General features: G+C 41.3%; 1 protein-coding gene across 1 annotated transcript in view; it reads right to left on the bottom strand.

The window, feature by feature from the left end:
* ODAD2 (outer dynein arm docking complex subunit 2) overlaps positions 1-17,517 on the bottom strand; it is a 171,055-nt gene that overhangs the window by 36,196 nt on the left and 117,342 nt on the right. Inside the window, exons 19-20 of the mRNA XM_058297773.2 lie at positions 7,719-7,907; positions 6,208-6,429 (exon numbers count right to left, since the gene is read on the bottom strand). Coding sequence (XP_058153756.1) covers positions 6,208-6,429; positions 7,719-7,907 — 411 coding nt within the window. The remainder of the gene's footprint in view (positions 1-6,207; positions 6,430-7,718; positions 7,908-17,517) is intronic.

The following is a 17,517-nucleotide window of genomic DNA, read 5'->3' as shown; positions in this document are numbered from 1 at the left end:
ATTTACTCAAAATGGATCATAGGTCAAAATGTAAAACCTAAAATTATAAAACCTCCAGAAGAAAACAGAATCTTTGTGACCATGCATTAGGCAAATATTTCTTAGAGATGACACAAATGCATGATACATTAAAAAAAAAAAAGATAAATTGGACTTCATAAAAATTAAGAGCTTTTGGGAAGTGGATTTGGCTCAATGGATAGAGTGTCTGCCTACCACATGGGAGGTCCAGGGTTCAAACCCAGGGCCTCCTGACCCATGTGATGAGCTGGCCCATGTGCAGTGCTGACGCGTGAAAGGAATGCCATGCCATGCAAGGGTGTCCCAGGGGTAGGGGAGCCCCACACGCAAGGAGTGAGCCCCATAAGGAGAGCCGCCCAGCATGGAATTAGTGCAGACTGCCCAGGAGTGGCACTGCACACACAGAGCTGATGGAGAGCTGATGCAGGAAGATGACGCAACAAAAAGAGACACAGATTCCTGGTGCCGCTGACAAGAATACAAGTGGACACAGAAGAACACACAGCGAATGGACACAGAGAGCAGACAATGGGGTTGGGGGAGGGTGGGAAGGGCAGGGAGGGAAGTGAAATAAATAAAAAATTAAAATAAAAAAAAGTAAGAACTTCATTCTTCAAACATGGTTAAGAAAATGAAAAGTCTAGCCATGGTCTGAGAGAAAATATTTGTGAATTATATATCTGGCAAAGAACTTGTATCCAGAATACTTAGAGAACTCTCAAAACTTAACAACAGAATAAGCTTAATTAAAAAATAATTTAAAAAATTGGAACAGACAAGTTACCAATGATGTTATACAGCTGAAAAATTAGCATATAACAGGAAGTTCAACATCATCAACCATTAGGGAAATTGAAACTGAAGTCACAGTGCAATACCACCACACACTTATTAGAATGTTTAAAATAAAAAAGGCTGATTATATCAAGTGTTGGTGAGGATGTTCTCAAACACTGCTGGAGGAAATGCAAATTGGTATGACCACTTTGGAGAAGAGTGTGGCAATTTCTTTAAAAGTTAAACATGCACATACCATATGACACCATCATTCCTCTTCTAGGTATTTCCCCAAGAGGAGAAAAAGTATATGTCTCTACAAAGACCTGTGCACAAATGTTCATAGCAGCTTTATTTGTAATGGTCCCAAACTGTAAATAACCCAAATGTCCATCAACAAGTGAATGGCTAAACAAATTATGATACATCCATACAATGGAATATGACTCAGCAATAAAAATGAGTGCTATACATAAGAACATGATATTGATATACATTAAGAACATGAATGAATATGAAAATAGTTACGCTGAGGGAAATAAGCCCCCCCCCAAAGTACACACTGTGTGATCCCATTTATATTCAATTCTAGAAAATGCAAACTAATCTATATTGACAGAAGGCAGATCAGTGGTTGCCAGGGGACAAGGAAGGGTGGGAAAGAGGGAGTATAAAGGAGGACAAGGAAACTTTGGAGGATTGTGGAAATGTTCAATGTTCATTATCTTGATTTAGGTAATGGTTTCATAGGTGCATGTATATGTGTCTATATATGTATGTTTGTATATATATGTCAAAATTTATTAAATTGTGAATTAAATATGTGAATATATGTCAATTATACCTTAATAAAGCTAGCAACATTTTTTAAAATTAAAAAAATAAAAATGAAATACGGAAAGCAATTGCTGTATGCCTAATATTAAAATTAAACTTGTTTTTTTTTTTAAAGATTTATTTTTATTTATTTAATTCCCCTCCCCTCCCCCGGTTGTCTGTTTTCTGTGTCTTTTTGCTGCGTCTTATTTCTTTGTCCGCTTCTGTTGTCGTCAGCGGCACGGGAAGTGTGGGCAGCGCCATTCCTGGGCAGGCTGCTCCCTCCTTCACGCTGGGCGGCTCTCCTTATGGGTGCACTCCTTGCGCATGGGGCTCCCCTACGCGGGGACACCCCTGCGTGGCGCGGCACTCCTTGCGCGCATCAGCACTGCGTGTGGGCCAGTTCCACAAGGGTCAGGGAGGCCCGGGGCTTGAACCGCGGACCTCCCATGTGGTAGACGGACGCCCTAACCACTGGGCCAAAGTTCGTTTCCATAAACTTGTTGAACAAAATCTAACTGGGCCCCTTATGTAATCATAAAATTTCTTTCTCATTTTAAAGGAAAAATGCAGAAAATGGAAAAAAGTCGGAAACAAGTCTGTGCATGATTCTATAAGTGGTGCCACAATATATTCACTCATACCTAATAGCCCTGCTAAGTTATTGAGTATTGCCAAGTGGTCTATCCCTGGCACGGCTGGCAGTATCTGAAATGTGGGGAAAGTACTCAGAAACACAAAGTTACATTTAGAGGATTAAGAGAAATATTAGATGATCGATCAAACATGAAAATAGACCGCGTGTACACACGGAGAGTTCCTGGGTGCCTTGTCTCGAAACCTACCCATTTGACCCACAAACATGGCGGCGTTTTCCTTCTCCCGGGCCAGCGTTCCCACACCCCGGGGTGTGTTTGCCTCTGGGTCCATCTTCCCTGTCTCGCGAAGGCCCCTGCCTGTGCCGGTCTGGGACGCAGCCGAGGAAACCCTCTCAGCTCTTTCCTCACCCTCCAATGCTGGACCCACGTGAGGTTGTATTTTCTACAATTTCTTCAATTTCCTGCTTTCCAGAAAGTTATGGCCCATAATGCAGCTTCCACCTGCCCAGTGCAGACAGTTGTAAAACAAACCTAACATCACCACGGGGGCAGGAACCTAATGCCTTTTATAGGAACTCCTCATCTTTCCATGCCATCATTTCTTCTGTGCTAAGGAAAGGGCCTGTCTGCCCAGTTTTCCTGTAACTTCTTCCCCTCCTTATATCACTTTCCCATGTTATGGCTTGTTATAATTAGCAAATAACTTTGGTATATATCCTAGACTCTCTATTTTCAATCTAAGTTCCAACTCTTTGGCATCCACGCTTGCAAGATTTTGTGACAAGAGACCCTGGGCTGACACCTTTGTGAAGGTCTGAGTACAAATGCACAGAGGATAAGGATCCAGTTAGTCCTCTCACATTGTATTTACCAGAGCAAGGGACTAAATAGTGCATTTAGAAGAGATTCTTGCTTGTAAAGGCTCTACCGAGAAAGATTGTTTTTCAACATAATTGAATCAGGAAATCTTTGTTGACCTGTTAGTCCCTTTTAAACACATGCTTTTTTTTTGGAAACTCACTTTTCCTTTAGCTTCTAGAACTCCTGGTGAACCTGGTAACGTCTCAAATTTACTTTGACAGCTTTTCTTCCTAGTTTACGTGCTCCTGAAGCTAAAACGTAGACACTTCCCAGGCTTCTCCACACTCTGCCAGAAACATCTTATTCACCACCTTTGTGTCTTAAAACCTCACTGCTGAGCCGCCCATCTATGCCACCCCCTGGTCTCGAGACGTGCGCTGCCCAGGACAGTAACCACTGGTGAGCCCCTGGAACAAATGCGGCTGGTCCACACTGAGCAGCACCCGAAGTGCCAAGTGCACACTGGATTTTGAAGACTTTGTACAGAAAAAAGAGAGTATAAAACATCTTAGTCATTTACAAAAATATCGATTACATGTTGAAATACCATTTTGGACGTAGTGCAATAAAAGATACTATTAAAATTAATATTACCTGTTCCTTTTTATCTTTGTTTTAAATAGTGGCTACTAGAAAATGGAATACATGTGGCTCATGCTGTATTTCTATTGGACAGCATTGCTCTTGATCTAAAATTGAAATGGACCCTTCAAACAGAACACATTTGAACCTGAACCCACTGTATTTCAGACCCTCAAACCTGGTCTTTCACCATCACCAGGGAATAAGTATCAGGCTGCTGCGGAGGACCTTGCCTGACAAAGCGCGCACCCTAGGGTAAATTATTTCCAAACAGGCAGAATGATCTGGGGACTGTCAAAGAGCCTGTCCCCGTGGGGCGCTGGCAGCTGTGGCAGGGCTCTGACAATAACTGGGTGGGAGCAATTGGGAACAAAAACAGCCAGGGATTTGCCAAAATCGCGGATAGAGTTCACGGCATTCAGCAGTGTCCTCAGCCCCTGCACCGCGTGCCCGACATTCCCTGCTGGTAATGTCACCAGCCTAAAGGTGGCCTGATGCAGACGGGCAAAGAGTAAAGTGACCGAGCCCGAGAAGGCAGGTGAGGCGAGAAGGGCGCCTGGGGCATCGCCCCCTTCATCAGGCTGCCCCTGTGGTCCTTGTGGCCTTGTCCCTCTCCCTTTGTCCCCACGCCCAAGCGGCTGCCCTTTAGTCTACCAGCTCCCAGGCAGCACACCTTTGTCACACTCAACCCAAACCAGAGGGAAAGACGCAGGCCCCGCCCCTGCTCCTGCCGCACACGGCTCAGGCTCAGGAGGGGGTGGCGGTGGGGAGGGGGCATTTGTGCAGATACCCCCACCCCCGACGTCCTGCTCTGCAGTCGCCGCTCCGCAGTCAGCCTCAGGTAGAAAATACCAGGCACCCGGGAACGCAGGCGGCCGCGTGAGACGGAGGACACCGAGATTCCTAAACGAGATCCCGGGAAGCGTCTGGAGCACAACAAACCTTCTTGCTTTCCCTTTCTCTTTCCTGCCCCTTCACCCTAACTGTCTCATCGCCTCCTTTTTCTAACACATACGAGCCGTGGAGGTGGGTGAGCACAGATGGACCACATCGCACGACAGGGGAGTAGCCGCACAAATTCGCCAGCAGGCATCACCGAGAGTCACGTGCACAGATCGGCTGAACCGCGGCCGGGAGACCTTACTAAAGTTTAGGTGAATAAACCTTCTGCGTGGTCTAGAAACCCTCTTCCTAAACAAAGGGCAATTTTCTAGGCATCTGTTGTATGTCAGACACTTTACTAGGCTACTTAATTTTTATGGCCTTTTTTTTTTTTTTAAGACTGTATCCTGTTATCCTTTTTTTTTTAGACTGTTAGACAGGACAGGTCCTTTTTCAAATTGCAGAATATACAATTTCAAGTTAGAAATGACTTCTTTTTGAAAGGGTGAACAGAAGCTTATAGAAGTGACAGTATTTTTTTATCATTTGTTAGCGACATGAATTTAGCGTTCCAATATATTTTTTATAATTTACTTTTGAAAACTGGTACTTAATTTAAAAGGTGCTTTTCATGCCAGCTTTTTGCTTGAAGAAACTAATTTGGCCTAATATGCCATGAAAACAGATTGATAATGGAAAGTTTGACATTTAAATGTAAATTAGGTTTAATTTCAGAAAAATTAACATTCTATTCCTCAACTATAATAGGTTTGAAAGATAAATGAAAACAGTCACCCTAAAATGATATTGGTATCTTAAGTTTCTTCTTCCTCCTAAGATGTTGCATATTTGGCACCTGTAGATTTGACAGATAAGATTAGCTGGAGATTTTATTAGCTCTTGTTGAAAAGATAAAGCCCACTTTGGGCATGCATTTCAAAAGGTCAGACACATTTGGTTGCCATAAGCACTTCGAGGAAATAAACAGTAAAATTACATTTGCACAGTGAAACAAGCCAGAGAAAAGGAAATATTTTAAATTCATTCTTCCTAACACATGCAAGTAGTTGACGTACTGTAAGCATGTTTCATATTCATTGTCATCCAAGTATTCCAGAAGCTCTAGGTGGTTTCCAATGAGCAGATACACTAAGAGTACGTGCAGACTCTCCCGCTACCCATATATGGGTTACAGGCAAAGAAAACCCGATGCATGTTTTTTTTAAAAAATCGTGTCTTTGATTCAGTCTTTTGTTATTATCATTAGAACAGTCAGGTCTCAGCCTATTCCTGTTGAAAGCCAGATCCTTTGCTGTTTAATTGGTGCCTATGGATGTGCCTCTCATGTATTATTTCAGTGCCAAGTAAATAGTACATTAAATAGATTAATTGTTCACGTGCTGTATCTTTGCTTTAAGATTTAAGATTCAAAGTATGGAATAATTACTTATTTCACTAGGAACATCTGATGCCCTTTGACTTAGAAAAGTCTTATCGCCATGCGCCTTTTCTGCAGCGCCACCACGCCACCGTGGCTCGCCTGCAGCCAAGACCCAGCAGGGAGGCGTCGCGGGGGTCTGAGCACCCCCGGTGTCAAACTGCCATGTTACCTAGGTTCCTCCAGCCCCCATTTACCTAGCTTGGACTAAGTCACAAGTCCCCAGCGTACCTTCACAGCTCCGTTCTCGTGCATGGTGATGCAGTTATCCGCGTCTTCTGAGAGCTGGTACAGGGCCTGAGCTGTCGCTCGATGCACATTGGTGTCGCTTGATTTCAGGTAACGCACTAATGGAGCCACTGCTTTGTGCTCACCGAAGGCCACTTTATTTCTGCCCCACATACAGCATCGTGAAATAGCTTCTGCCAGATGGCGCCTCAGTTTATCGTTATTCTACACAAAGGAAAACGAAGGGTGGGAGAGGTGTTTTAATGATCCTGGGAGATCAGCTTGACGTGCCAGATTTTTATGACCCGTTAAGAAGTCAATGAGTCAAGAAGGAAGGGCTAGCTGGCTGCTTTGATGTGTCTTAGAAGGGAATCGGTGTCATGGGGGGCCACCAATGGCCCCAGGTTTAACCCAAAGTGTCCTCATTTAACGAACCCAGTGTAATTAGGTCACTCAGAGGTGATCTCGTGTCTGACATCAGTCATTTGCTCAAGACTCCATTTCCTGGTGAGTCAATCCACTCAGAACACAAAATTACAGACCAGCAAGTTGTTCTTTAATAAAAATATTTAAAGAATGTTGGATATTCTTAAGGGAATATTTCACGTAACTGAGATAATTGGAATAACTCTACCTCTTCGTCCTAGTGAATCTTCTATACCAATTATATACCTTGGTTCCCAAGGTAGAGAAGACAGTGCAACAGACATAATTTCAGGTTTTAGGTCATCCATTTTGCTTTCTGTGTAATTTGCATAGATGATACCCTTCTATTTGTAATTACCCTATAGAGGTATAATATCACTGAGTAGGGTAAAGTTTTCTGTTTATTAATTATACTGTTCTCTGGATTCAGGAAATGACTTGAGATCCTTAACTGAACCTGGCAGATAAGCTTGGGAACTCAGTTTTAGACTGGTCCTAAAAACATCTTCTAGTCCAAGCGTCCTTCCAGTGTTTGAATTTCTTCTCTATGTAGACATTTCTTCTCTATTCTGCCCAGTGGTAGTCCAAGGAATGAGCAAATACTTCTTGTCATGGTGAAGTCACTGCCTCTCAAGGTTGCTTATTCAATCTGGCATGGCTTTAGGTAGACAATACAGTGGTTGCCAAGGATTTCTAGCTCAAGGATGCCATTGATCCAAGTTTGCTAAGCTGGGGGAGACATACTTAACTTGTACTGTTCGGCTTAACAGCTAGCTATCTGAAGGATAATAATGATGATGGTGGTGGCAAAGATGATAGTTACATAATGGCACTTACATTTGCCAGTGGCAAATGAAAAAAACAGCCTCTATTTTACAAGGTTCTTGCATACTAACATTTTACAGTTTAAAATACATTTTTACATATATCTGTCTCAGAGAAATTAAATGAGATGACCAACACTGCATCCCTTCTAAGTGATGGATATTTAACTCAAGTCCAGTTTCCTGGCTTTAAGCTTCTTGTTTTTGCCCTAGACCATGATACTTTATGACACTAAGCAATAAAAAAAGTGGTGTGTTACTTACTGTATTTGCGAGTTTGGACAATAAAGGGACAACGCCATGATCGGTAATGACAGCTAAATTTTCTTGATCTTTTGCTATATTGGTAATAGCAGCACATACACTTGCCAAAACTTCTTTGTTGTCTGATTTCAGCAAATTGACAACAAGTTCTAAACCACCAACAAAGGACCGAACCATTTCTCCAGCATCCTAGATAAAAATCAAAGTGAAAAAATGGTATTAAAAATCCTATATTAATGCTTTTTTAAAAAGCATTAAAGGCTGTGAGGTATACCTTCTCCATGAAAGACAAATTCAGTTTATTTCTATATTATACATAATTTCTATATATGTCTATCTAAGGTATATCTATGTTACATATACATTCATATACATGCAAAATTCAATTTCAACAAATATTTCCTGAACAACTATCACATGCCAGTCACTGCGCTGGCTCCTGGGGGAATGGCAGTGAACATGATATATCCTGTTCTGCCATCACCTTGCTTAGAGGCTAGAGGGGAAGACAGGCATTCGACAGTATTACAAGTGACATGAGTAGCACTAGGTGGGAGGAGGAAATGATTCTACAGGACGTGCAACAAGGGACCCTCTGCTAGTGTAGATGCATGGCTGCCTCCCCAAGAGGCTGTTTGTAAGCTGAGATCTAAGGTAGGAGTAATTATCCAGTGGGTGGGGATTTGGGGGAGAGGAATCACCATGTAGTAGAGGTCTCAGAGGGAGAGTGAAAGCGACTTCATTTTAGTTCAGAATGGTTAGAGCACAGAGCAGGAACGGGGCCATGGGAGAAAACGAGACTGAAGAGGTCAGCTCCTGAAGGCTCCATCAAGCATCACGAGGAGGTTCACTTGGAGAGTGTTTGAAAGCCACTGAAGAGGCTAAGTGGGTTTCGTGTAGGTTTCTCAATTTTGTACCTTAAGGAGGCTCTCAGGATTATAGGGTGCAGGGTTGGGGCTGCAGCTAAGAATGGGCTCGGGAACTCACAGGCCATTTCACCAGCTCAGGTAAGCAATGGGGCTAATTTGTGAGGACTTTGGGATTTGACTGGGGAAGGGGAGGATGACTGATGAAAGGATGGGTCCTGTACTTCTGGCCTGCCGGTGACAGTGAGGAACATCTGTCAGGCTCCAAATGGACTAGACTAACAGACTAGAAGAGATTTTTAAAATCCCCTGTTGGCTTCGTTTCCTTCACAGTAATGTCCAAAGGCATGACACGCAAGTATTTTCCCAGTCTGGCCCAACCTCATTCTCTTGTCTCATTTGCCAGTATAAACTGTACTCCAACCTCATAGAATTACTGTTGTTCCCTAAAGTGCCATGTTCTTTCACATCTTTGTGCTATTTTCATTACCTTCCAAATTCCTGCAAACTCTGACTCAGCCTTGCTGACTCCAACTCAGCTCTTAATAAGTTTAAATCACATCTGCCTAATGAAGTTTACCCCACTCCCTTCCCCTTTACCTTCTTGTAGAGGGTGGTTTTCTCCAACAGCCATTTCCCCATTCTCTCTTGCTGGCCATGTCTTGATTTGGCCACCTCTCATACACAAGACTCAGAAGAGAGTATCTCAGTGCTAATTCCGGACTGACCCAAGCCCATAATGGAAGACCCATTCCCCTTGCCAATTATTTGGTTAGGGGTGGGCCAGCTATGACCCAGCTATGGCCAATGAGGTCTCAGTGGATGTTTCCTGGGAATTTTCTGGGAACCATTTACTATTCATGAGATGGAATCATCACAAGTCACACTGAGGACAGCAGGACAGAAAGAGGAAAATAGCCTAGGTCCTCAATGACATTGTTGCCCTGCTGAATCAGCTAACTCTAAAATCTGATTTGACCATTTGCAGCCTTTTGTCCATTGATTATAATTATTTGCTTGTAGGTCCTCCTCCCATTAATTAGTGAGCTTGTCAATAATAAAGCCAACTGGTCTTGTTCTTCTTTGACTCTCTCTTAGGACATAAGACTCCCGCCTGTCACCCAGTGGACTATCGATAAATGTTTGTAGAATTATAAAAATAAGATGAGAAGAATAAAGGAGACTGTTATCTTTAAGATAGTCATCACCATAAACACTTGACAGTAAAGATTATTAGCTATGGAGGATGGAATTTAAATTGATGAGATCATTTCAACCAGCCAAATGCCAACTCTGTCTTGCTATTCCAGAGTCAATCTCGAGTACCTGATGGCTCCCTGAGCCTCCAGAGGCTTTATCAGTAGAGACAGTAAGCCCAGTCCTGGGATCATACTGGGAACAAAAGTGAGCACATCTACCTCTGGTCCAAGAACTTCCTAAGGTGCTTAGTATGAGGCACAGGGAGCCAAAGTCTCAGTGAGATCATGGGCACTGCTCACCAAGGACTTGTAATATCTACAACCCTCGCAACAGTGAAATCTTAATGCAAAAGGCCCATCGCTCCTCCAGAGTTTGCTTGTATGTTTTGAAGGTAAGATTTCTTTCTTTATTTTTTCTTTTTAGGTTTAAAGATTTCAAACATATGACATCTTGCCTCGCATAGTTTCTATTGGAAAGGCAGACAGGACACTTGAGGATGGAAAAAGTAATAGCTCTGCCAGAACCGTCTTTCACTAATGCTAAACGACTGGGCAAGTTCACTACATTTTCCACCTTCTCACATATCTTAAAAACTAGTCTTTGCCAGTTTCACTGTGGGTACAATACTGGTTATGCACAACTCAAATTTTTGTCTGTAGTGGGAATACCCTTAATAATAACAATGACAGCCTAATTTTTTGCAGTATACAAAGGATTTTGACACGCATTACCGCCCTCGGCCTCACAACACTTCCCCGTAAGAAGGCATGACATCCCGCTGTATTGCCACAGGAGCCACAAAGGTTCACAGATAGTTAGTGACAAAACCAAAAGTTCACCTTAGATTTCCTGATTTCCCGTTTAATACATTTTCACTCTATCCTCTGTCCTTCGACTTGGAAGCATCAAGAATTGTATTATCATACTGAACTTAGCTTTCAAACAACCAGAAGGATTTTCACAATTTAGGGGGTTAATAGTTCAAAGAGTTCAAATTATTTTGCCAACGGCATTTCCGAAGATGAACAAAAATAATCACGGAGAGAGAGAACATGAAACACCATCATATTGCTATTGAAGCAGAGTTTGAATGGTTGGGTGATTTGGAAAAGCTGTTATGTTCAAATTAAGCCAAATTGAGTCAAGAATACAAAGAAGATGAAAAACATAAAATAGCAAAATAGCGACATTCAGTTAAAATTCACTGAGTTTCTACAGTATTTACAGATTAATGAGAAAACAGAAACCTGGATGTTTTGGCATACAGCAATTAAACTAATGGGCGTGGAATTCTTTCTCTTGCCTCGGGCATAAAGAACTGGCAGTGGTCTGACGAGGTGAGACAAACATAACGCATCTCTAAAGCGCACACAAGGCCTGCGTACCATGACTTAGGACAAAACTTTTTAAGTAGAAGAGCTATAAAAACACCACTTTGTGCCATACAGAGACCACACGATCATAATACGGTATTTGAAAAAGGTTTAAAAATAACTCATTATGTGTAAAAAATTTCAAAAATGCTACATTCCCAGTAACAGCATGTCAGAGAAGCCAAAACTGAACAGGCAAATCTTGTCCTCAAAGTGTATTCAATAAATTAAACCCTTTTAAAATTATAAATACAACCTATATGCACTCAAGGAGAACAGAGCTTGTTTGTGTAGTTCCATCATAAGACCCTTGCTCTGTTCCCAGTAGTTAACAAGTTCTACAGCTTGAAGAAAATTACTGAGCCTTTAAAAATACCCTACACTCTCACATGCCGGTTTTCAACTCAAAATTAGAATATGTTATTACCCTTTTCCTTCTGAATGGAGAGAAATATAGTTTCAGGTAAAATAAATGGTGCAGTCTTCAGAGTCTAGATTTACACAGCATAAAATGCATCGCACTTTGAGTGTCACTTTATCCAATTAAATCATCAGAAAAATAAAGGAAACAAATTGAATGCTTCTGATTTTTTTGGCTTCCCAAGTCGAAATGAAAATAATTTTAACTCTTACAGATAACTGATTTTTTTTCTATTTTACTACAACTGTGTAGATTCTTCTTTAGATGCAAAAGTCTGTTAATGGTTTTTATATTATGAGGCTCCACTGTGCATCTAGGGGCTTATAGAGTTAATTAAATTATATCCCTAGCCAATGATGCATTTTTAAGAACTTTGTAAAAAGTACAAGGTGCTAAGCAAATGAAAGCCATTATCAGAAAATTTCTATCACTTATAAATCTATGTGTGTGTTTACATAACATATATATTTCCCCCCCTTCTACTCAGTAACCAACAGATTCGCATTAAGATGAATAAAGCAATTTCCTGCTAAGGTTCAGTCAGATGCTTCCGAAGAGCTGAGTTAAATGAATAAGGCTGAAAACAAAACTTGAAACCATAATCTTGACAGAAAAAAAAATTAACTACATGAAATATTATACTCCAAAAACAGGGAATCGCCAGCTTGTGAAGAGACTGTTTTCCAATTTTTGCTGTCGTCATGTCTGTTACAACACATTTTTCTATTTAAATGGGGTTAGCTTCCCAGTTTGGCAGATATGAGTCTACTTAACTCATAATGAACTTGAACTCTAACATCATAAACCTGTAACTAATCCCCTTCTCCACAAGTACTCTTCTAATGTTTGGAGCCAACTGTCAGGTACCTTGAACCAATTTTCATATAAAATGGTTTTCATAGGTCTCCTTGCTAAGAGTTTCCCTTAAAACACACCTAGAGTCTAACATGGAATTACAGATGTGGCCTGACTAGAGAGAGGAGCAGGACACTTACCTTCCATGACTTAGAAACTGTACTTCGCTGGTGTGTTATGCTCCACTGTTTGTTCACATTAAGTTTTGAACCCAACCCAAGCTCCCTCTATCTTTTTCGAGTGAATTACTCTACACCTAGGAACCATCTGTCCTGCACTAATGAGATTTCTAGCTAAACTATAGTGCATTAACTAGGTTTAAAGTTTTCATATGAAAGCGATAAGCTCTTAGACAAGGTTAAAGTTATCTACTTTTATGTAATACTTAGAGAAACCCAATGCGTTATCTGGACATTTGGAAATAAATAATTTATCCGTGCGTTTTTTTAAAAAGATTTATTTTATTTATTTCTCTCCCCTTCACCCCTGTTGTCTGCTCTCTGTGTCCATTCGCTGTGTGTTCTTCTCTGTCCGCTTGCATTCGTGTCATGCGGCACTAGAAAACTGTGTTGCTTTTTTGTTGCGTCATTTGCTGAGTCAGCTCTTCATGTGTGTGGCACTGCTCCTGGTGCGGGCTGTGCTTTTTTTTTCCAGCGGAGGCTCTCCTTGCGGGACCCAGTCCTTGTGCATGGGGTACCCCTATGTGGGGGACACCCCTGCATGGCACAGCACTCCTTGTGCGCAGAAGGACTGCGCATGGGTTAGTGCACCACATGGGCCAGGAGGCCCTGGGTATTGAACCCTTGGACGCTCCATATGGTAGGCAGACGCTCTATCAGTTGAGCCACAACCGCCTCCCTAACTGTGCATTCTTATACTTAAAAAGTTGATTCCTTAGGGATGCAGAATGTATATGTTAAGTAAATTAAACTAATTAAGTCATTTAAAAGAAATAAAATATACATTAAATAAACATTAAGACAGTGGTTCTCAAACCTCACTGCACATTAGAATCCTTGGGGAGCTTTTAAAACTCCCTAGACCCAGGTTGCTCTCCATTCCAATTAAGTAAGAGTGTCTGGGGGTGGAAGCCCGCATCTGCGACTTTCAAAGATCTCCACGTGCTTCCAAAGAACACCAAAGTTTGGAAACTGATGGGTTAAGAGTTTAGGCCTATAGTAGGAACAGCTGGGGGCACATCAGGTTCCACGGTTAGTCAGTGTGACTTTGGGTAAGTTGCTTAACTTCTTGAAGACTGAATTTTCTCATCTTTAAAATGAACTAGTCCTAGTATTTATCTCTTAAGGATTGTTTAAAAAAATAGACATAAAGCACAAAATAAGGTGTCTGGGTCATGCTAAGAAGCCAAAAATTGTTAGCTGCTATTATTATTACATTAGAATTCTTTTGAAAATGAATGCTTTTTTCATCTGACAACAAAAAGGCTTACTTATAAAACATTAGGTTTTCCTTTAAAAATAAAGTCTCCATTTTTCTTCACACACAAAAAAACAAGTTATTTTATAGTTCATTAAAAAGCTAAGGTGGTCAAAATTTAATTTGTTCAAATAATCTATAATTTAAAATGTACTGAATATATATCTATATAAGCTATTGATTTTTGTTTGTTTTTTTAGCATTTTTATTGTAATTTTTTGAAGATATATAGACCATAAAAAATGTTACATTAAAAAATACAAGAGGTTCCCACATACCCCACACCACACACCCCCCACTCCTCCCACATCAACAACCTCTTTCATCATTGTGGCATATTCATTGCATTTGGTGAATACATTCTTGAGCATGGCTGCACTGCATGGATTAGAGTTTACATTGTAGTTTACACTCTCCCCCAGTACATTCAGTAGGTTAAGGTAGGATATGTAATGCCCTGCATCTGTCCCTGCAATTTCATTTAGGACAACTCTAAGTCCCAGAAATGCCCCCACATCACATTTCTTCTTCTACCTGCCTGCCTTCAGCAGCTACTGTGGCCACTTTCTCCAGATCAGTGCTACAGTTTCTTCCATTACTAGCCAGAGTAGTTCTATAGTAGAATACCAGTAAGTCCACTCTAATCCATATTTTATTCTTCCATCCTGTGGACCCTGGGATAGTGATGTCCACTCCACCTCTGTATCAAGAGGGGGCTTAGATCCCACATGGCTGCTGAATGTGATTCTCCTGCTCGGAGTTATAGACTCTCTCGCTTACCTGGCATGGTGGTTGACCATCTTCACCTCCCTGCTAGCTGACCTGGGTAAGTCCAATGAACTGGAGAGTAGGAGTTGCAACTCTGCTGAGCCTTTTAATTTAAAAAGTCATCTTTATATTGTTTCTTCAATGGAAGTATACATTTTCCTTATCCGTTGGCAAATCCACGGACTGACTGATTAAAACCACTAAAAACTTTTCAATAAAATTGTGTTAATGTTGGGACCTAACATGTTAAATAAAAAGAAAATTATTTATGTAGAAAGCTAAAGCTTCCCTTTAATTATCATGGTAAGGACTCCTAGTGTAGAGAATTTATTCAATGTGTTTGTATTTAACCCCAGAGTAACTGACTTGTTCAATGAGTAGATGAGTGAATGAAGGTTTTCCTAGCTTTGAATTCTTATCATTGTCAAATACACTTTAGTATTTAAAGCGTTAAAACATTTTCCCCAAAATATAAGCTGTCATCAACAAATGCTATTTTATTAATAGTTTATAAATGAAAACATCAATCTAATGAACCATTTGAAATTTATTTGGTTTCATACATAATTCACCCTTGTTTTTTTGTTCAATGAACATAACTGAAGTAGCAAAGCAGCATTTTCTACTTTTTCTACTGTTTGAAAAAAACACATTCTTGACTGTCATTAGATACTAATGCCACAGATAATAAATCTGCTACGTTTCTTTTTATCATTAAAACGACTTTTCTTTATTTGACAAATTAGGTGCCTCAGTAATGTAAGGTACTTGATGTTTTGTGTTGGGATTCAAAAGCACTTATCTAGATAAGGGTCCTCAGTCCTGGTTTCATTGATTTAGACAACTATGAAATTCTGTTGCTGCTGCTTCCAAAATCATAGCATCAGTGGCAAAATGATTAACTCAAGTGTCCACATTTACTTAGGTAAAGACAGGAGAAGCATTTCTGGGAACTGGAGCAAGTATCTCCAAAAGTCTACTAATTCATAAAAGCAGTAAGAAACACTGACAAAAACTGGGAAAATCAACTTTTTTGGAACCTTGGAAGTTAACCAAAGGCTTGCAAAAACTCCAGGAATATTTGTTTAAAAGAAAACAAACAAGGGAGCTGAGGTAGTTTAAGAGATTGAGTGACTCTCTCCCATGTTGGAGGTCCAGGGATCGGTTCCCAGCGCTTCCTAAAGAGAAGACGAGAAGACAAACAGATACAGAAGAACGCACAGTGAATGGACACAGAGAGCAGAGAGCAAGCACAGGCAGCGAGGGGGCACTAAATAAGAATAAATCTAAAAAAAAAAAATTAAAAAAAAAAAAAGAAAACAGAGGTTGACTCAGAGAGAACAAGGTTTATCGAGTTTTAGCTTTCCCCATTCCCAGTCTTCTCTCCCAAGCTCTGTAGTAGTCTTGAAACCAGGAGCTTACACAATAGCCATGAATTCCAGCAGCCTAGCAGCCACAGGAGGGGCATGATGAGATGGAGCCCCCTAAAACTCCTGTCCCAATAGAAGTATCATTAGTTGAGCTGTGCGGCAGCACCCAGAAAAAAAACCCCATTCACAAGGCTTGTCTTTATTTGACCTGACTCAGCTCATTCAGGGAGGAAAGTCCCATCCCCAGGGTTTTGTCAAATACAGGAGGGTAACATTGGCCAGTTTCCACTTGCCCAACATGGCAACACAAGGTGCTCCAGAGTGCCATTCCACCACAGAATCTCTAACTAGCAAAAACGGACACAGCCGTCTTCCTCAGAACTCTGGAAAACAGTTAAAGGGTTGCAGTTAACTGGGCGAGGACCAAATCAAGATAATGCTGCTTTAAAAAAACAGTAGAAGCCGCTCATGATGGTCTTGCTGGCCCCTCCTCAACATGGTGAGGAGCCTGTCTATGCTCCTGTTGTGGGTCCCAGGCCCTATTCTATAGGGAAAAGGGTAACACCTATGAACATAGTGGGGTACCTGTATGCCAGAAGGTCCTCATATATATTTTTTAATGTAATATTTTTACAAAATCAATTAAAAAAAAAAATGAAACACTAAGAAAACCCATTTCTGGTTCTATTTCCCAGAACTTTACCTGCAGGCAGAAGCAGCTTGCAGACACCTAGAATTGTGTAAAAAACAATGAAGTCAAAGTAGTCTGGGGCAATGGATTACCTGCTTTAAGTCATACAACAGAACACCCTGGAGGGGGATGTCTATTTCATAGGGAATAGAGGGGACAGTCGAGTTTCTGTAAACAGGGGAATTCATCAGGTCATGAGTAAGCACCACCCAGGAAAAGACACTGGCTCAGAGAAACCTGAGAGGATATTGTACTTCACATTGGCCTTCAACTGAGCACCGCTGTACCTCATGGTCAATGGTCTACATCATAGCCCACACTCTCCCACAGTCCACTCAGTGGGCCATGGGAGGACATACAATGTCCAGTAACTGTCCCTGCAGCACCACCCAGGACAACTCCAAGTCCCCAAAACGCCCACACATCACATCTCTTCCTCCTACTCCCTACCCCCAGCAGCCACCATGGCCACTTTCTGCACACCAATGCCACATTTTCTTTGATTACTAATCACAATAGTTCATGAATAGAATATCAGTAAGTCCACGCTAATCCATACTCTATTCCTCCATCCTGTGGACCTTAGAATGGTTGTGTCCACTCCACATGGATGCTGGATGCAATTCTCCTGCTTTCAGTTGTAGGCACTCTTGGCTCCCTGGCATGGTGGTTGACCTTCTTCACCTCGATGTTAGCTGAGTGGGGTAAGTCCAATAAACCAGAGTGTAGGAGTTGCAAGTCTGTTGAGGCTCAGGGTCTGGCTATCACATGGTCAGTCCAGAGATTCAGGTCCCCTGGGTATACATTAAACCCCAGCA

This window comes from Dasypus novemcinctus, chromosome 5, assembly GCF_030445035.2.
Source record: "Dasypus novemcinctus isolate mDasNov1 chromosome 5, mDasNov1.1.hap2, whole genome shotgun sequence".
Taxonomy (NCBI): Eukaryota; Metazoa; Chordata; class Mammalia; order Cingulata; family Dasypodidae; genus Dasypus; species Dasypus novemcinctus.
The sequence above is the reverse complement of the archived record's forward strand: the minus strand, read 5'-3'. Positions and strand labels throughout refer to the sequence as shown.